This window comes from Thalia democratica, chromosome 5 (assembly GCF_965202585.1).
Source record: "Thalia democratica chromosome 5, ktThaDemo2.hap1.1, whole genome shotgun sequence".
Classification (NCBI taxonomy): Eukaryota; Metazoa; Chordata; class Thaliacea; order Salpida; family Salpidae; genus Thalia; species Thalia democratica.
The window spans coordinates 52673990-52695730 of record NC_139169.1 but is presented as its reverse complement, the minus strand read 5'-3'; the positions used below and the strand labels follow the sequence as shown (position 1 = coordinate 52695730).

The 21741-nt window shown below is 24.0% G+C and overlaps 1 protein-coding gene across 6 annotated transcripts in view; it reads left to right on the top strand.

The window, feature by feature from the left end:
* LOC145835925 (magnesium transporter NIPA2-like) overlaps positions 1 to 21352 on the top strand; it is a 45501-nt gene extending 24149 nt beyond the window's left edge. For 5 of the 6 annotated variants that reach the window (XM_082943686.1, XM_082943684.1, XM_082943688.1 and 2 more), the window contains 4 exons: positions 5638 to 5794; positions 12544 to 12697; positions 15810 to 15900; positions 20759 to 21352. In XM_082943686.1, coding sequence (XP_082799812.1) covers positions 5638 to 5794; positions 12544 to 12697; positions 15810 to 15900; positions 20759 to 20809 — 453 coding nt within the window. In that variant the 3' untranslated portion in view covers positions 20810 to 21352. Of the gene's footprint in view, positions 1 to 5637; positions 5795 to 12543; positions 12698 to 15809; positions 15901 to 19631; positions 19888 to 20758 lie in introns of those variants that run through there. The other variant, XM_082943685.1, reaches the window with a different exon arrangement.
* Positions 21353 to 21741: the final 389 nt, after the last annotated feature.

Genomic DNA, 21741 nt, shown 5'->3' with positions numbered 1-21741 from the left:
TTCTAGCAGTAGTTACATATATAGTTTATTGAGCTACAAAAAAAAGTGCTCAAGATATTAAGTCCTAGGAACTGGTGCACAAAGAATCTTTCACTTATCAAGTCGCACATCACGAATACCTTTTAACGTCTTTTCCAGGACTAGTAGAATAATGTCATTAACTAGTTGACATTCTTTAGCTGTAATAGTCGAATCATGATCGTTTTTATAGTTAGCCACATAGTATAAGACAATTTATTTAAACTCTTTCAGTCTCTGTGGCACAAGATATGTTGAGTTCCACCTTGTATCCACATCTTAAACAAGAGGCGGGGCTTTTTGTTTTGTTTGTGCGTGGTCAAATTCTATTTGGATTCTTTTTAGAAATTCGCTCGCTTTAGAAGAAAGGCTGAAATGGCAAACTAATTTTCATGTAAAGAAATTGATAATATATTGTTATAAATGATTCATTATTAGCATTCAAGAGAATGATATAACTTTAATTATTTTAAGATTTATGTTTTCATAACAATCTTTTAATCCAAAAAAAAAAACATGAATTAAATAAAAAATAATTGAAGTTTAATTAGTATTTTATTGTTAACAGATTTTTTTCTTTAGAACATCGTTTCTAAAATAAAATATTAGAATGTTTGAAGTTATATCATATATGTTATAAATTAAAGTTATCAATTAAACAATTAATAAAATGTTAACATAAAAGTATATAGATAAAAATATGCAAGCATCTGCTTAAATGTTACATATTTAAGTTGCATTTTTTTCTTTGTATAAATAAATGACCTTTATATGAAAAATATCAAAAAAAAAACAACTTTATTATAAGTGAGATTGTTATTCCAACTAACAGGCTCTCTAAAAAAGACACAATAACATGAAATTAAAAAAAAAAAGGAAAAAAGTAAAATATATAAATACTATTAATCCTTCTCACAAGTCATCTGTGACCCAATTACATAAATAGTCAATAATATCTAAATTGAAACTGAAAAAAATATTAACCAAACAAAATATTTTTTATATAATTAAATGGTCTTTGTTAACTAGACCTCCCTGCTAAAAACTCTAAGTGAGATAAATTACCTATAAGCATATTTAATTTTTTTATTCTCGTAGGAGAAAAGCCAAAATGTTATTTGAACCGAAATAAGTTCTCAAGCAAATATAAAAAACTAAATTTAACATATGATGAATAAGTAAGAGCGGTTATCCAAAAAGCTGAGATCAAGCGCCTTAACTATGTACTTAATTTATTTAAGAGGCTAACAAAAATAATTTATTATAGTTTTTAAACTGTGTGCAAAACTCTAAATCAAAGTTGACAAGGCTTTTGTAAGTGTGAAAAAGCACTGTTTTATCCACTCAAGCGTGAAATCCTTATTTAGTTTTACATTTCATTTAACTTTTGACAAACAATGGAGTACAATTCAAAAAGTTTAAAGTGGTCTATCGAATCCAAAATTTCGGATCTGTCCGAATCTTGGATTCGGTAGATCACTAGTTTAAACTAAGAACATTTTAAATTTATTTTTGATGTTTTCGCCTAGTGAAATTTATACTTATATTATAATTTTATAATATTTGAGTTTTTAAGTATGAATAATACTTTGAAATTGGTTTAGTATAAAATACTCAGTATTAGTTGTTTTTCATTTTCAATTAGTTAGTTTTTATTTTTTCAAACAAAAGTCCCAACATGTCAAATTACAACAATTTAAACATCCACATGGTTATTATAACCCATCATATAATATATTTTGATCAAAGTTTTTAGTTTAGTGACAATTTCTTTCTTTTATTAGATGACAGCCAGCATTTTATGATAAAAATAAACACTTAACAATTTAAATAATATTATATTTTTTATTGGAGTATTGTAACTTAAAAAAATAACCTTTCCTTATTTTTAAAAATTAATAAAATAATGAAATTTTGAAGTGTATTTGATACAGAAAAATTTTATGCTATTTATATAAACAATCAACGAAAGTCTACAGAACGTAAGCCTGGACTTTTGTATGCCGTGAGACTATCTTAAGGTAACAAAAGGTTTGATATTACCAATACGATCATTAGACAACAAACTTTCTGTAGACTGAGACCGGTTCCGTCCTGATTAGGACTCGCCAGTCAGTCTCAACCGAAACATTTGCAGTCATTAATCTTACCAATGGTTTATAATGTAAGACATGAATCAACCGTTTGCTTGTATTGATCAGTGACGTCAGCATTGTCTTATACCGTTCAACGTTTAATATATTGTCCACAAAGCAAGACGTATACGCTCGTATTGAATACGATCAACAAAAACATCGGTGAAAGTTACAGAGCCTAAGCCTGGAATTTCGTATGCCGTGAGACTAGCTCAAGTTAACAAAAAGTTTGATCATACCAATTTGATCATCAGACCACAAGCCTTCAGTAGACTGAGACAAACAAAACATTTTATCACTTGAAATAAACTTTAATAATCAAATTGAGTATATTTTAGAAGTATATATATTTTTTAAATCTTAACTAAATTATATTATTAGTCTATATTTTGAGCTAACGTTTAAGAACAAAGGTTTTTTTTTTAAACGACTTTAATTTTTTATAGCCTAGTTAAGATTTTTTTTGAAAAGTTTATGAGTTTTTGAAAAAAAAAAACTCATTTAGCGTATAGTTTTCTATTAATCCTGTCTTATTTGTAATTTTAAGAGTTTGAAGTTAAATAGTCTATTATTTATAAAAATTTTAATTGAAATTGTATTTAGTTATTTCAAAAAAGTAAACAGTTAATAAAAGTTTTTTATTTTTTCTAAGTTTATGTTTTGTCAACCCTTGATGAAATTTATAGATTTTAAGAATATTTATTATTTTGTTTAATATAAATACATTATTTTTACATAAGTTCAAACAATATTATGAAAATCAGGTGTTATATGTTCTTTATAATACATTTTCTCAATTTCAAATTTTATTGTTTTCATAAATTTAGCAATGCTTACAAAGTATGCCGGAAAAAAAGTTTTAGGTCAAATTTTCTCTGTTTACTTCTGCTAGATTTGTTTGCTTTCTTTACAGCTTAAAACTAATAGTTTTTTAAGATTTTTTTAAATTTTACAACTTATTTCGGTTTGTCAGATGAATCTTAAATTTTTTTTACATACAAAACAGTTTAAGTATTTTTAATTGGAACAAAAATTTACCAATATAAATATTTAAATAAATCAAACTGTTTTATTACAAAATAAAATAGTGCTAGGGTTTTAAATAATGTTTATTATTTTGACAATATATAGTTGAACTAAAGATTTTAATATTTAAAAGTGTAATATGGAAAGTATTTTTTATATGTTATGTATACTTATTAGATTTTTTAAAAGTCCGTTGTAGGTATCAATAAGTAGTTATACTTAAACTGTAAGGTTATAAAGAAATTCAATACAAGGTTTTATTAAAGAGCTAAAGTAATAAGTGCTTTATTCTACAAAATTTACGTTGCATTTGTTTTAAAATATCTGTTTTTGTTAAAGGACTGAAAGTTGTAAACGGATAGAGTAAGTTGTTTAAGTTTGTATGGGTTCATGATAAACTTATGTTTCAATAAAAATATCACAATAAATTTATGTGAATTTTAAAAGACACTTAACAAGATTAGGTAGTCCATGGATTCATTATTTAGCTCAACTCCTTTAAAAAAAAATTATAACAAATTTCAAAGCGTTTTTTTAATTAAATGTGATGTGTTTGTAAAATTTTAACACGGTAATGATTTGGTATTAAACTCGTAATAACTTCCAAAGATTAAAACAAAAAGTTTAAAACATTAAAGTAGTAGAATTTGTATAAATTTGATAACTATAAATGATATTTCTGTTGATAAGATATTAGCTGAATTATAACATAAGGTTATTTAAAAAATAAATTAATAAAAAAATTCCAACTTGAACTTAGAAATAGTTTTAAACTTATACTGTTCTAGTTTTTACAAATAAAGAATTGGTTAATAGACCATTCAAAAAAACAGTGTCAATTCTTTAAACAAAATCACTCAGCAAGAGATCTTTTGTTTATTAAAAAAAGTTTTCAATTCTGCTTAAAAATACGTACTTATAAATAAATGTAATACCATTTTAGTTTGGATATGTTTAACAAGTAATTAGATACAAAACTAAATATAAATTTAACAATAATCTGTAATTTAAGTCTAGTTTTTTATATTATATTTTTTGATGAGGAATTTAAAAAAAATTTAATCGTTTTTTACCAAGTCTTTCTTTGTCAAAATATCAAAAGCTGCCAATTCTAATCTAACTAGGCTTTTTCTTTCCAATGTTTTTTTGAGAGTTATAATATTATAACAATTTAAGTATTTTAATTTATCAAATCTTCATGGTATGCCAACTGTTTTTTATATATTTTGTTTTTTTTTTTTTTTAAGTACAGGGTTGCCAAAAAACTTGGAATTTGACAATTTAGGCTAAAAAACCTGGAGTTTGAGAAATTTTGAAAAAAAAAACTGGATTTGAACAAAAATCACTGAAAACCCTGTGATATTAAACAATTTTTACATGTTAAGTAGTAAAATTTCGATTTGATACAAAATATCTATTGTATAGATAAAAATTTTTTGTCATCATCGAAAGTATTTTTTATTTAAAAACATATTTAAGGAAGCTTTAAGATACCTTTTCAATGCCTTTATACCAGGGTTTCCCAAACTCTTTTTCAAAAGAAACCCTTAAATAGAAATAAAAAAAGCTATGCCCCCCAACAAGATTACTTAACAACATCTAAGACCTTCTTCATCATCAACTCCAGAATATCTAGTTTAAGTTTTATAACTACCATTGAAAACAGATAAGACATTTTTTTGCTTTTATCATCAACTCCAGAATATAATATAGGTTTCAAGTTATGTCCTCATGGCCCCCAAGGGGGCCACTTGGCCCACTTTGGAAACCCTGCTTTATACTATTTGACACAGTATACTATTTGACACCTTAAACTTAATTTTAAAACAAAAATAGACCCAAAAACATGTATTTTAAAAACTTTAAAAAAAGTTGTCAAAATGATTTGGCAATCCTGTAAATATTAAAAAGTTGGATGTCGAAAAAATTTACTAAGCTTTTATTTTAACTCATATTTTTTCTTGAATACTTTCAACTGTGCTCAGCTAGCAAGTAAACTACTTATTATATACTTGCTAGCTGAGCATAATTGAAAGTATACAAGCAAAAATATGAGTTAAGATAAAAGTTTTGTAATTTTTTTTGAAGTATAACTTTTTAACATTTAGTAAAAAATAAAGACAAAAAATCTTTAAGAACGGTTTAAAATTCAAAGTAGTATAAACAAACTACCAAAAATACACTATAAAATTAATGTTATAAAACTTACTAAGTAATATAAAAAGTTTTATGTCAAATAATCTACAAAGCTTTTATCTTAACTCAGTACTTTGCTGTAAATACTTTTAAACTGTCCTCAGCAAGCAAGTAAAAATAAAAGCTTAGTAGCTTTTGTTGACATTTAACTTTTTATATTAATTAGTAAGTAATATTATACTAATTTTATACTTAATTTTTAATAGTTTGATAACATTACTTTTAAGTTTTCTATACACTGAAAAACCTAATATTTCTCCAGATTAACTACTTGAACAAAGCCTTAGATTTGTTTAACACTTCCATGGTTACTCCAGTGTATTATGTTCTGTTCACAACAGCTGTATTGACATGTTCTGCAATATTGTTCAAAGAGTGGAGCGAAATGACTGGAGAGTCAGTAATTGGAATGTTGTCCGGTTAGTTTTTAAGAAGTGTAGTTTTATAAAGACAATTAATTTATTATAAAATTATCAGTTTGCTTCTGTTGTAAAAAGGACTTTTTGAAATAAATTAAATTTTTTTCTTAATATAAAACTGTTTATAACACCAACTGATTTCAAAACAAATTTTATAAAAATTATTATATAGATAAGCAATACAGTGTTTGTTAAAGTTTTAGTATTATAGTTTAAAAGTATAGGTTATTTTACATATTACAATACTATGTGCATGCCTAAATTTAATTTTTGTGTATTATATAAATACATTTTCATTCTGATAAAAACTACAGCATTGTTTTTGTTACTTATGCTATAAATAAGGGGTCGACAAACTGTGGTCCGCCGGCCAAATTATCTAAAAAACAACTAATGCTGTTGAAAAAAGTTTAAGATTTTTTATAACAAAAGTTATATATTTGCTCTTTTTTTGCTTTTATTGTTTAAGTAAACTGCAGCCTATTTTCTGTTTATGTTCATAACAGGCTTGCCACGGGTCAGGCTAAGTTTTTTTTTCGGGATAAAAATGACCAAAAGTCTTTTTTAGGTAAAATGGTAAAAAGTCAGTTTTTTAGGTCAGAATGGTAGGATTTCAGAATTGTCAGTTCTAGTTTATAAAACTCATTTAAAACCTAAAAATGGTAAAAAATTAACAGAAAATCCTTTAAAGTCAGACTAAAATTGCAAAGTTTTCATAGAAATTTTCTTACAAAATCATTAAATTCCAAAGCCTTCAACTGGTAAAACTAAATAAAAAAATCCCTTATATAGTCTTAGGGTTGCCACTTTACCTTGAAACCTGGAGTTTGAGAAATGTTGAAAATATCTGGAATTTTGAACGAAAATAACTAAAAAAATCTGGAAAAGCCTGGAATTTTAACAATTTTCACATGTTCAGTAGTAAAATTTATTTTTGACTCAAAAAGTCTATCATATAAATAAAAAAATATAGGCATCATCAAAAAATCTTTTCATTAAAAAACACATTTAAAGTTGCTTTACAGTATCTTTTCAATGTTTGTATACTATTTAACACAGTTTCTTACCTTAAAATTAACTTTAAACTATAAATAGATCCAAAAATGCGTACTTTTAAGAACCTGGACGAAGTTTAGAAAACCTGAATTTTTTTTAAAAAAAAAAGTGGCAACTCTGTAGTCAGACTAAAATTGCAAAATTTTCCTAGAAGCATGTTGAACTATACCCTATTTAAGCAATTATTTGTTGTATGTAATCTTTTTAGTATCGATAATCTGTGGCGAAGACACTTCCATAGTGAAACTTTAATATATACACAAAAGTTTATTTTGAAAAGCTTTAGAATCAATTTTTTTTGTTTAAGTAAGTTATTAAGATCTTTATAATTAAGTTAATTGTAAATTAAATTTTATAACCATTTTTTTTTGCAGAATTAATTATGATTTAGTTTGAGTGTTTAATTAAAATTTCTTTGCCAGTAGTTTACTTCACATTTGTGACACTTTGAGATTATTTGAAAAGAAGTAAGCAGTGAGATAAATGTATACCTAGTCCAGTTCAGAATTTTTTATAACTAAGTTTATGTTGTTTTTTTTTTAAATTTTAATAACTTATTATTGCAGTTATCTTTCGCTGAAGTACACATTCTGAACACATCAGCTACTCAATAGAAAGTTTGTAGCTAATAATTACTAGCCAAATTAATAAAAAACCTGACAGAAATTTTTTATTTTGGTTTGAAAATGTTTACTAAATAAGAAGTTCGTACTAAAATGCGTACTTGTCAAAATATGTGTACTTAAATACGTACTTATCAAAATATGCGTACTCGGAATGCGTATTCAACTGGAAGTGCGTATTTAAAACGCGTACCTAAGAGGAAGGTGAAAGTCAGGCTAAATTGGTCAAAATCGTAAAAAGTCAGGCTAAATTTACAAAATTTCGCTTGGCAGCCCTGTCATAGTTAATTTGCTCTATAAAACTTAATTTTAAATAACTGGAACCCGAAAAAAGTTTTCTTCAGTAAATGGCCCGATCTTTAAAAAAGGCTATCATCTCTTCTTATAAAAATATAACATTGTTTTTTATTTTACTTCCATCAAGTTTGCAAATTAATTAATGTATTTAAGACTACTAAATACTTATCTGAATTTAATTTTAACTAGTTTTTACGATTATGATGTTATATAGGTGTTACGATAAATGGTATTTAAGTATTTGAAAATTTTTAAATTTAGCAAAACTATTTTAGCTAAAAATTAACTTAAAAACAAAAAAAAAATCAACAGTCCTAGTACAGAGTGTTTTTATATATACTAAAACAAGTGTTTTATTTTAGAATTCTTTATTTTAACTTTTCAATTGAGTGCATTTGAACCAAGTAGATATTTACAAATTAAGTACTTTTTAAAGCTCTATAGAATACAATTAAAATTATGTAAATTCAAAAGTATTATAAATGGCTTATTAAAATAATATCTATTAGATCTAACCATTTCAATATCTAATCATGATTAATACCTAGTTAAAATTTTTAATGTTTCGACATATTTTTGTGAAATGATTCACAATTGACGAGAACAAGTTTTGAACTTCAAATAAGCAGCTATAAAGCTTTGTTGCGCTATATGATTTAAAAATTATTTTGATTGCATGAAATATATTTTTTTAATTTGAGAAAACGTTGCTTTAAGAAGTTTTTATTTTAATTTTGGAATTTGTCTAAAAGTTTTGACCTTAAATTTTTAAATAAGAGAAAACTTAAACGCAAATATGTTTTAAAACTGTTAAAGGAATATTTCCTAAGAGTTTAAAGTCTCTTGCTGTAAAATAAAAACATAGGTAGACTTTTAGTGTATTAAAAAAATAAACAATATAAAAATTGTGATTTTTCTATAATTTTCTTATGAAGTTTTTCACCAACTTCACAATATTTTAAAATTAAATGAACTATCAACATATGTAAAAAGTGAATTATTGTTAATAGTTTTCTGTTATCGTTTTCAACAAAAAAACCTGAAAGGTTGTTTTTAAGTAATTTTTATATACGACACATAAATAACATATATTGGTTCTAAAATTTTATATTTTTGTAAGTATACATATTCATCTGCTTTATCTTCTATTTTTTCTTTGAATTATTTAATTTTTTACAATACTCCGTAGAATTATGACTTATTTAACACAGAGAAAAATATGTTTTTGTTAATTATGTTGATTTGTATTTGTTATTTTTTATATCTTAATATTATTGAAAAATGAAACTAAAATAAAAAAATCTTAGATTGAAAGTAGAAGAAAACAGAGTAAAAAAACTATGATCTTTTAAGTTTTCAGAGATTTTGAATTTCAAACATATTTTTTTGAAAGTTTAAATTTGTTTAGAATTATTTTGGCTTTATTTATTGTTGCTATCATTGATTTAAAACCGTAATTTTCATACTTAGACTTAAGAAAATCATAATCTAACTTATTTAAATGCATTTCGTTAAAATAAAAGTATATCAGAAATATTAACATACTTTTTAATAAAATTTGTTTAACTTTTTATAATTATTTTCAACTGTATGCATACTTAAACTATTCAGTACGTTTTACAGTCAGCACAAAGTTGTAATACTAAACATATTAAAATTAAGGATAAAACTGTTATTAGATAAAATTGTAATGTGTCTATCTAAAATATATACTTTTTTATCGTTATAAAATTTAAATATATGTCAAATAAAACGTCGTATCCATAAAGCTACTTAGATACTAATAGCTATAGTTTTTATTGCTATTATAAACCTTTTTGAATTTTTAAAGATAGTTCAATAAAGATTATATATTGTATTTTAAGTTAACTAGCTATGTACCAATTATAAAATGAAAATAACGTTTTGTTAAGTTAGAAATGATTATTTGTAAAAATGTATAGTTTTTAATTAGTTACTTCCGTTATCTTTAACTTTGTTTTATTCAATGTTTGAATTTATTTTTTCTAAAACAGATTGATTACATTAAAATCTTTAAAATTTTGAAATTTAATTGTTATAAAGTGCTATTTTTGTACTTAGAATTAAAACTTGTTAGACTCTTTTCAAATGATAACTGTTATGATGTTTTAGGGTATTTACTTTTTGTATATATAACTATTCAAAATATAAATTTAAATGTTTCTTAACAAAAGATCGTAGTGAAACAAGTTCACTGCAATATAATAAAAACAAATTATACAGCAATCTTCCTTTATTGTACCAACATATGTTTCTGTGTGTTAACAGATTAACACGCTTCAACTGGGTTCTGTAAAAAATAAATACTGAAATGAAAGAATAGAATCTAAAGTAGGTGTATACATGTGCTCATTAAAATAAAAATAATTTCTACAGATCTAATAGGTAAAATACTTAATGTTAAATCCGACTGTTATAAAACTATATAATATTTGTAATTATTAAGTCTAAATTAAGTAAAGTAAACATATAAAAGTATTTATATATTTTTTTTTTCTAACAACCGTACAGTTTAATAAACAACAAGGTTTTTTTAAACATATTATAATTTTAAAGCAACATACTTTATACACATTTTAGTACTAGAAGTAATCCAATACAAAGTTTTCGATTATTTTACAATGTTAACAAATTACTTTACAATTGGAATAGATTAAAAAAACTAAATTTTTGTTTTGAAAATTTTCTTATTGGCAGTAGTTTTTATCAAATAGCTGCTGACTTTTTTTTACTATATAAATAGAATTTGAGGAGAATAAGCTTAATACTTGAATGAACATCAGATATTTATTGAAGTATTGTAGTTTTGTGTAATACAATATTTGCGCTTGTAATTTTACAGCTTTCTTAAAATTGAAAATATGATAACATTTTGTGGTTTATTTAATAACTTGCGAAAGATACTAACTCTAAATTATGACGTATGAATAAATTCAAATAAATACAAAATTTAGAGATTTAGCAAGTAAAACTAAAGTAAAGCTATGTTTATAAATAGATTGTTAATAATTTTGTTTTTCCATTTAATGCTACTTGCGTATTTAAATTAGGTCGCTCTTCCTCAATCAATATTGATTCAAGGCTGTAGAGTTCGCTTTGCTTACATCGTTTCAAAACTACAAAATTCTTCAAAATTACAAAAACCTATATTGTAAAAAGAAACTGTATCTTACAAACTTCTTATCATTAAAATAGTATTATCGATGAATAAAAATAACTATTTTGAAACAAAACCTAAACCTAATTAAGATAATAATACAAAAATTAAATAAAGAATTAAATTAACTTGTTTCAGCAGCAAATTATTTTTTCTAGTATATTGTTTTTAATGTAAACATATTGTCAAATAAACAAACGGTTAAAAACTATTCTGAAACAAAAATTATTCTTATTGAAACTATCCTATTAAAAACCGTCTATTGTAAAATTATTGATTTCATAAGTTTGCTATTTTCTTTAAAAAGGCAGTATTGTTTTGTTTATGTTTATACTTGCTTGTAATAAATTAACCCATTTACTCTCTAAATAATCTAATCGACCATACGAACTTAGATTATTTAAAGAGTAAATGGGTTAATTTATTACAAGCAAGTATAAACATAGATAAAACAATACAACCTTTTTATAGATAATAGCAAACTTATAAAATCAATAATTTTACAATAGTCGGTTTTTAATAGGATAGTTTCAATAAGAATAATTTTTGTTTCAGAATAGTTTTTAACCGTTTGTTTATTTGATAATATGTTTATTTTAAAAACAATATATTAGAAAAAATAATTTGCTGCTGAAACAAGTTAATTTAATTCTTTATTTAATTTTTGTATTATTATCTTACTTAGGTTTAGGTTTTGTTTCAAAATATTTATTTTTATTCATCGATAATATATTTCTTTAAAATAAGAAGTTTGTAAGATACAGTTTCTTATTAATATAATTTTTTGTAATTACTTAAAGTATTGTTTGGTAAAAGTTTAATTTTTTTATATTTCGCCGATAGCAGTAATTATTTATTAACAATAAATTACATCAAACATTTCTTTACTAAGATAGGTTTTAATTTAAAGTTTATATTGGTAAAGTGTTTGTTTTTATACGCATTTCATTTTAATTTACTTTTACATACAAAAATATCATTACAATGTAGAAAAGCGTTTAGCTTTTAAAAATTTGGTTTTATACACAGTTTTGAACTACTACGTCATAATATATTTTTTAACTTTTATTTACTTTGTTGCATGAATGTGTTTAGTTCTACTAGTTTTGTAGTTCACTGATGAAGGACTGTTGTCCGAAATTAATTTGAACAAAATGTTGCAATAAACTGGTAGATTTTCAAACCATCGGTAATTTATTTTTGTAGTTGTTTTTACTTTATAATGTAAGTTGTCTAAAATGACTGCTTAAATCTATAAGCTTGTAGTTAAAAAAGCAAATTGTTTTCATTTTTAAAACTAATGATTGTGGATATACAGATATGCTTACAACTAGTCACTGCTATTACTGTACAAAAGAAAAAAAAAAGAGTAACTAATTATTTAAGAAGTATTGTGTTTTAAAAATGGTGTAAGATTTTGCAAAAGTGTATATATTAGTTATCTTTATCCTGTTCTTGATATGATATAAAAAAGAGTTGACTTACTGTTTGTTATCTTTTACCTGTAAATTTTTTTTTTATTAACCGTAAGAAGATAAAAAAAACAAAATTCTATTTACTTTAAGAGTTAAATTTTTCTTTTCTTATTACAACAGGTTTCGGCACAATTGTCACTGGTATATTTTTGTTGCACGCTTTTAAAGACATTAATTTTAGTTTGAAGGATCTACCTAAATTTGCCAAGAATGGTGTCGAAGGATTGCATGGAATGAACGAAGAACAGAATATTGAATCTCATCAACAATCTAGGTTTGTATTATATTTTATATGTTATGTTATTTGTTTGTTCCTTAAAAAGCTTCTTTTTTTTTTGTAAATACCTTTGACCTTGTATTTATCAGACCAATTTCCATGCAAAAAAAAAAAACAAGATTACAAAATAACCAAAATACAATAATCTATCAGTGGCGTAGCGTGGTATTTTGGTCAGGGGGTGCGCAAATTTTTTTTCTCAAAAAATCCCTTAAATTAAAACTTTTGTAATTAGGTATAAAAATATTTTTTAATAAGTAATATAATTGAAATAAATTCATTAAGTAAAATAAGTTCGAAGTAACTGTTTAAAAAAATACTTATATACCACAAAATTAAACAACTAAAAAAAAGTATAAATTTAATTAGAATTACTTATACTTGCACAAATTTAACTTACTAAATGAAAATTGTTTTTACTACTTACAGTAAACTTCATATCTTTAAAAATGAATATACTCAATAAAACGAAAGTATCTGTTTTATTCACAAAAAAAATATCATTCTCTTTAATATATAATACAACAATGATAATAACACCTCATTGGAAATAACTTAAATAAAGTTAAACAGAAGTTAAAAATGACCAACTTTATAACTGTTATTACAGTTTATTACAACTTTGTAAAATAGTTAAAAGTATAATTTTTAAATTTAATTCATCTGATTGTATTTGTTTAAAATAAAAATCACAAACAAAGCTTATTTCTCATAGGCCGACACGCTTTTTCTTGTATGTTTACGAAAATAAAAACTAGCAGTAGTCTTAACATTTATTGTAGCATAAAAAAATAACTTGTAAAGTTGTTTAATTCTCCTTTAGGCGTGACGTATTTTTGTAAACTTTTTATTGAAAAATCTGCCATAAGGTTATACTACAGCGGTGTACTACATTAATTGCGTGCTTTTTGAGTCTAAATTCTTATGAAGTTATAAAATTTTTCCTTTAGGAGTTTTTCATCAACATCGGTGAGCACTTTCGTTTGCGCACCGAATCAGTATACTAGGCAATTTTCCTAACGTGTCACTAATTGGTATTCAAAATTTCGTTTAACTTTTTGAATACTAGAGAAACATAGTTGAAAAAAGGTAAATTAATCAGAAAAAAATAAACAATAAAGGATAAAGATATCACATTCTTTTTTTTTTTACTTGTTTTCTTTTTTTAGGTGGCACGCATGCGCCAGTGTCCCTCCCCACGCTACGCCCCTGTAATCTATATAATTTTAAATTCTTACAATTAGAAAAGTTTAAATAAAAAAAACAGTTTAATTAAAAATTTTCGAAATTTATGAGGCACCGTGTACCAGGGACGTAGTATGTTCAAAAATGCTACGAAGCTGCATATCTATAAGAAAAGTTACAACAGTAATTTACATTAAAATGTACAGCTAAATTGCATTGTATTAGAAACGTCACTAGTCTTAGAAAAAGGCCCAAAGTCCAAAAAATAAAAACACTTTAAGTAATACAGCCAAATATAAGAGTTTAAGGTCCCAAGTAAATAGTAAAAATCTAACTACTATACTAAAGTTTTACAGAATTTCTTGATCGAATTTCATAATAATTTCATGCCATCAAGTGATGTGCATCAAAATAATATCCAGTAGAGATAAAAATTTTATCAACTTCTGACACAATTCCCTGACTTAAGCATGTTTTTTAACATTTTAAACAATATCTTTCCTACAATATACTTTAAAGACTTTTTTACAGGAATATTTTTAAAGAACATTAAATTCATCATTTTTTCAAAAAATCTAGCTTTGAGTTTTAGTAATTTGTCTAAAAAGGCCTCAACATACATAAAAATTAAAAGGACACTGGTTAAAATCCTAATGGTGTAATTTTTTTTTCAAAGTTTTACTATTTCAAAGAAATTTTTAGCATTAAAAGTTAATATTAAAGTCCGAAGGTAAAAGTATAAGTGTACATGTGTTTCCAACATATGACTATAATTTTTTTAAAAGGAGTTGCCTTACAAGCTAAAATAGAATAAAAATACTTTTATAACCTAAAAAAGGTATTAAGGAACTAAAGAAACTTTTACATCAATAAAATGTTAAATTTTTGAAAAAATCTATAAGTGTACTTTAACATTTTTTTATTTGTTGTCAAGTGTTTTGTTGATTATTCAGAAAATTTTAATTGAAGCTTTTGAATTATATTTTTGATAAAATTGATGGATATTCGATGTTTTCAACAACATCCTTAGAAGAAAAGTCTTTATATTAATCATTAACATAAACAAAAAATAAAATCATTAACAAAATAATGTAAAGAAAAGTTATACAAAAGTCAGGGAATTGTGTCATTAGTTGATGAAATTTCTAAAAAATTATAAAATTTAAAACTTTTTTGAACATTTATTAATAATAATTGTATTTTATAATTACCAGAGTGTTTTATAGCATATTTCACTTAAAAAATTACAAAATCTAAACAAAATTGCGAAATTTATGTTAATCAGTTTTCAAAATAATACTATTATTGATAACAACATATTTTTTTGTAGATATTTATTTTAAAACATTGCATCATGTTTTTTAATTAATTTAGTGAAAATTTAATTATCGTGTCTATTTGTGTATCATATTACTGTTTATTTGTTAAAAAGATTTAGTTCCTTATTTTCGACAAAGTTTTTTCAATTTTGTTATGCTGCTAAATTGTTCTTATTAAAGTTTTCAAGACAAACTTATAAGTTAAAATAAGATCCAGTTAAAAATTTGGTTTGAAAACAATTTAAATGTAAATTTTCATACAGAACAGTTTGTTAATAAAAAAAATATTTTTTGATTTTACAATAAACTGTTTTAATTCTTGACTTTGTTATACAATTGTAAGCTATGTGTATTTGTTTTTACATTTTTACATGGTACAAGATCACAACCAAAGTGACAAAAAAAATTGTTGAAATACTAGGAAAATTTGAGAAACAAACATATTTTATACTACTACTGTTTTTGATATTAAATTAATTAGTAAATTTTTTAGGTACCTAAAACAAATTTTAATTTGTATGTATTCTTTAAAGCTAACATACGAAAGTATTTATTTTGAGTTTTTTCATTTTAGTATAAAGAGCAGCTTACAAATATTATAACAGAGGGAACAGCGTATCGTATGCATCATTGTTAGGCGAGAACGGAACCAGTAGAATTTTAGAATCTGATGATGAATCCGAATCGAGTAATGAGGTACTTTTTACTGCTGTCAAAATCACAAATAACTAAATTTCGTTTTGGGTGAAAACTAAATGCATGATTATCATTAATCACTAAATTTAAATTTTCTTTATTTCGAATATCAGTTTATAAGTGCACTATATTTTTCCAACTGTGTTATATAGTATTAAAGTAAGTTTAAATGCATGCTTCATAGTGAGCTCAGGTTTTGGAAGCCTTGATTTACTTGCATATTTATAAAAACTATATTTATTACTATCGATGACAACATTCATAAATATTTTTATGGAGTATATTTTTGATACAAGTCTTTTACTTTAGTTACAGCATATTTAGTAGTTCACTTTAAGGAAATGCATGTCACTACAACATTATTAAACCGTGTTCTTGATCAAAAATTTTATTTTCATTTTCAGTTTGAATGAAACTGTAGTCAAAACGTTAAGTATTAATTGTTAGTAGAAATATTGGTAGAACAACTAAGTTTCCAAATATCCTGAACTGGGTTCACTGTGTAATTGTATTTTTTATGAACAGTAACTTACTATTGACTTTTTTTTTTGTTACTTGTTCTAGCAGTTGACTAAATGTATATTTTTTAATTACTCTTAGCGTATGATTTTTGCTCCTCGATCCCGCCAATTCTAAGACATCGTTGTAACAAAGTCAGGAATAGTAAGAAAAAACAAAATAAATATTACAAAAAAAATGCAATGGGGGTTTAAAAAAAAATAGAAAATTTGATATAAACATGCTCTTAATAAGAAAGTTTATCATCACTAAAAACTGAATTTAGCTGATGTTATTTTCTAAATAGTTTTGCTTTTGCAATTCATCATTTTTTCATGGTCTAACTGAATTTTTGGATTAAAGTAAAATATTTCAATTCTATGGTTATGTATTTTTCAATCGGTTTTAATTAAGAATTTGATTTAGAAAAGTCAGGAGATTTTTTCAGCTCGACCTGTGGCTACCCTGCCAAGATGATTTAACTTTTATAGTATAGTCAAAATAATGAGGTTTGCGTGTTGTTTCAAATATGTTTTAAGACTTATCACTACTTTAAATATAAATAAAACAAAATGTACAGTAATCTTCCTTTATTGTACCAACATATATTTCTGTGCGTTAACGAATCAACACACTTCAACTGGATTGTTAATGGGAAAGATTTTTATTAGCAAACGATTTAACCTATATTTTTGAACAGTTATACTTTAAATATATACTTTTTAAGATGAACTACGTACCGTTGCAGAATATATAAATCTGATTATATTTTATGAGCAGCTAAACGTCGTTAGCCCAAAAAGGTATTTGCTTACATAACCAGTTAATTTTATTTATCTATATAACGTTTATTTCAGATAAACTGTTTATTTTTATGATAAATAATACGATAAAAATAAATCATCTAATCGTTTTTTCAACCTATTTAAGTTTTTTTTTTTTTGCAATATTAGTTTTGTTACTAGATATAACTTAATACGTAGTGTGCTAACCTTTATACTTCTATATATTTTATGTGTAAAAATTTAGTTTAGAAAAGTTTATCTATGTTTAAAATTTTTTAAAGCAAAACATTGCATGGTGTTTGCCAAAAAAATATTTTATAATACTTTATTGTAGTTGCATGAAGCTCAAACATTTTTGTTAGTATTTAGTTTTGTTTTAAATGTGTACGTAAGGTTTCGTTATAGTTTCAACGTTTTACATCTGTATTTTGTTTTTTTGAGTTATTTTTTTTTATTATGCATTAAGCTTTGTATATAAAAGTGTTGCACTTATTTTCTATAAAGTTTGTTTCTATACCAATTTTTTATATCATTATGTTTTGTTATTTAATTTATAACTTTCAAATTGAATAAATATTAGATAATGACTTGACATTTACTAGTGTAAAAGTTGATAAAATTAAATTTATCTTTAAGTACGTTTTATAACTAACTATAGTTTATCCTTTTAAATTTATGTACTACACATATAATTTATACTTTAAGATTTGAAAAAAAAATCATTTTTAGTGCTGGTTTGATTTTTATAGTCTATATTAATGCTAATGTATATCTAAGATTAAAGTTTTAATTTTTTTTTAACATTTGCATAACATTAAATAGTACAGTTGTTGTTAACTATATATGTTTTTTATGTTAATCGCATGTTCTGTTTTTGAAAAGTAAATTCTACAATTGCTTTATAACTTTTTGTGTGTTATTATTTTATTTTTTTTTAAAAATTACTGCAAAACAAACTTAAATAAAAATTTGAATATTTTATTATATACATAAATTATTCCAATTAGAATAATCCTTAAAAATATTATTGGTTAAATCGACTCTTTTATGACAACCTTACATTATTACCTAACAACACAGTTCTACGGAGTAGTGAAGAAAATACTTAAAAGAATAGATGATAAATGTGTTATAAAAAAAATTAAACATATTTAGACTATATGTATGAGTAACTAATATAATAACTAATGTTAGTCCCAATATATAATCATTATTCATAGTGTTAATTTACAAACACTAAATAATGATATTCAAATATAGTTTTGTGAAATGTTGTACAATAATTATAAATCTATAGTTGAATATTTTTAATATATTCTGTATTTGTAAGTAGAAAGTGAGTATAATTGATATTTATTGTAGCAACTGTTAGTTATTAATTTACCTACCCATACTTATAAATTGTATTCTTCTATCATTTGATATTCTTATATTTTTCAGAACTCCGTAGAACTGTGTTATTAGTAAACAAAGAGTAATGTGTTTCTATCCAATAAATTGAGTATTGTGCAAATTCTTATTACATAATATGAAAGATGTAGATTATAATTTATTATAACAGTTTTTTCATAGAAATGAAAGAAAAAAAGATGTTTTAAAAATGGTTTTTAGTTAAGTTCTTATGTTTGAAAAATAACTAAATTTCTAAGTTCTTTAAGGGCATAGGAATTTTTACAACTTGGTCTTATTTTGAAGAGTTTTGTCTAAGCTATCAGAATTTTCTAACCGCTTAATGAAATTCAAAGTAACTTTTAAGGTATAAGCGATCAGAGTCGGTGACCTCATGAGTTCTTTATAGAAGACGTAAACCAAAAATGCGAACTATTTTAATAAAAATCTATCTTATTCTTCATTTTTAAACCAATACTCTTCAAGTTTTCACAGTAAGTCCATAGCTATTATTCAAATCGATGGATTGCAGAACTTTTTTTAATTTTGAAAATAAAAAAATATTTTAAAAAATCAACACTTTTTTTTGTTTTTTTAATTTAAAGTTTTATCTCTTCTAAAATTCGGAACATTCAAGATCTTTTAAACTTAAAAAGAAACGTTTCCTAAAAATTTGAAGTCTCTAACTTTAAAGATCAAGGAGAAGATAGCTTTTAAGTGAATTTTTAAGTTTTTGAGAAAATTGATAATTAACAAATTGCGGTCCATACATTTTTATTGGAAACTTTTTAGAAAAACGTCTATATCTCAAAATCTAGTTGAAATTTTTAAATTCCTTTAAACTGCCTTGTAGTTTATATTTTAAGCTTTCATATAAAAGCCAATGTTATTTTTTGTATAAAAAAAAGTTGAACACCCTATGCCCTTCTTAACTTTTCGATTTATTAAAAAAAATTAAAGTACTATTAAAAATTAAGAACTAAATGAGAATAACAAAAGTTTTTTTATTTTGAATTATTTTGCATATTTGGTCCACACTCGTCACATTTCTTATAACAGCTTGTTCTGATGTCACGTCAATACATCAACACTCCACTTCTGCAATCCTGATGTCACAGTATAATCTAATAAGCATGTTTGCTAGAAAAGATGTGCCAAGTTGTAGTTTCTAGTTTTTAAATCTAAGTTTTTGCATACATTGTTTATTTTTACTTTTAATAGTTTGGAATTAACTGTTCTTTATTAGTTAGTGTTTAATAAACAACTTTTATTTAAAATGAGTTGTACTTAAATTCATAAAACTTGTCGCAAAAAGTCAAAGTTAACTTATTTATTTTATTACTTTGTTTACAAGTTTTTTTTACAAAAGTAATCAATATTTTTACTAAAATATTCATATGGTTATTTTTTATTGAAACTAAAATCTAATTTAGATTCCATTTCTCTTTGTTATTAAACATCAATTTTGTGTATTTTATATTATATGTATAATACTGAAAATAGTATAACTTAAAACTAACTAGTAATTATAAAACTTAATGTTTTAATATTGTTTTTTTATTATTATCTTATTTAGCTACTTTTTATTTTTGATTAGCAAATTTTTATAATTCTAAATTCTAGTAGAAAGAAACTTCACAAGTGCTTACAATTAATAAACTCACTAACTAAACCCCTTAGTGCCTGATATGTAATTATTAAGTGTTAGTTAGATCCATTTAGTTATAAAAATCAATTTAGTTAGATTTTTATAAGTAACATTTATAGTTTCAGTTTTGTACACCTTTTTTTTCTTAAGTGTAGATAAAACAATTAAAAATTAATATTATATTATTTTGTTAAATATCTTGTTTGTTTATAATTTTGGTGCTTTTTATTTTTTATATTAAATATATTAATTAGGCATGAGGTCTTATTAGTGAGTATATGTTTTTATTTTAAATTTATGTAAGACTTTTCTTTCACTAACAAATAAGTTGAAGGTTTTTATAAATAACGTCATTATTTATCAACCATTAGTTTTTAAATATAGGTCTTTTACTTTGCTAATTTTAACAGCTTTAACTTAAGTTTTATGTTTTTCAGTTTAGTTAGTTTGAAATAATAACAAAAATCTAGAAATTTTTATTAAAGTAGAACATTTTACTGGTCACGTCATTGTGAGCATTATTACGTCACAAAAACAGAAAAAACGCAAGAATCTAACATCTTTTACAAGTGCAGTGGGCATGTCATAAGAAATTCTCAAATATGACTGAAAGATTTAAGGTAGATGAAATTATGCACGGTTCCTTGTGAAACTATAATTACAGGCTAACTTACGTTTTTGAAGAAGTTTTATTATCATAATTTTTATTTTGTTAACGTTTAATCAATTTAAATTAATTCCTTAAACTTTCTCTACTAATTTTCTGTAATATTTTTGTTATTATTCGAATTCTATTTATTAGTCAAAAAAAAAAACTAAGTTTGTTTGTTTTTATTTTTGAAGCTTGTGTTTTTTAATTGTTTTGTACACAACTTAAGTTTACGTCTTTATTATGCATAATATTTCTCTAATAATTATAGTTGTTTGTAGTCGTGAAAATTATGTTTTAAGTTTTCTTTTTTTGATATTTAAACCATAGTTTAAGCTTGTGTAGTTTTTTGTACTTAACTAAATCAGGTGCAGTACATGTCGACCTTTTTTTATATTTTCAATCTCTATTCTCTAACCCTTTTTACAAATTCAAAGATTTTATTGCTTTTTTATTTAGTTATTCGCTCTAAACAACATATAAACTGAAAAATAGTAGTTGTTCATACTTTAAAGTTTGAAAAACTGGTTTTTAGAGTTACAGAACTTTAATATTATCAAATTTTAGTTAAAACCAATATTACCTAACAAGTAACACGAGTGATGGCGTCATAGGGGTTCTGAGTAATTTAAACTATCTTAATTGTTAAAAGATCATTTAGAACTTTTACCAATCAAAATTTACTAAGTTTTAGGCAGTTGTGTTTCTCTGGACCCCTTGACGTTGTAAGGCGTCGACACTGTTATTTAACAGATTCTATAGTATAAGCACAGTACTTTTTTACTAAATTCACACTACCTCAGTCATACAGACTATTTATTAAAAAACTTATGAATAACTAAAACTGCTAATACAAGTCGAAAAACTACTTA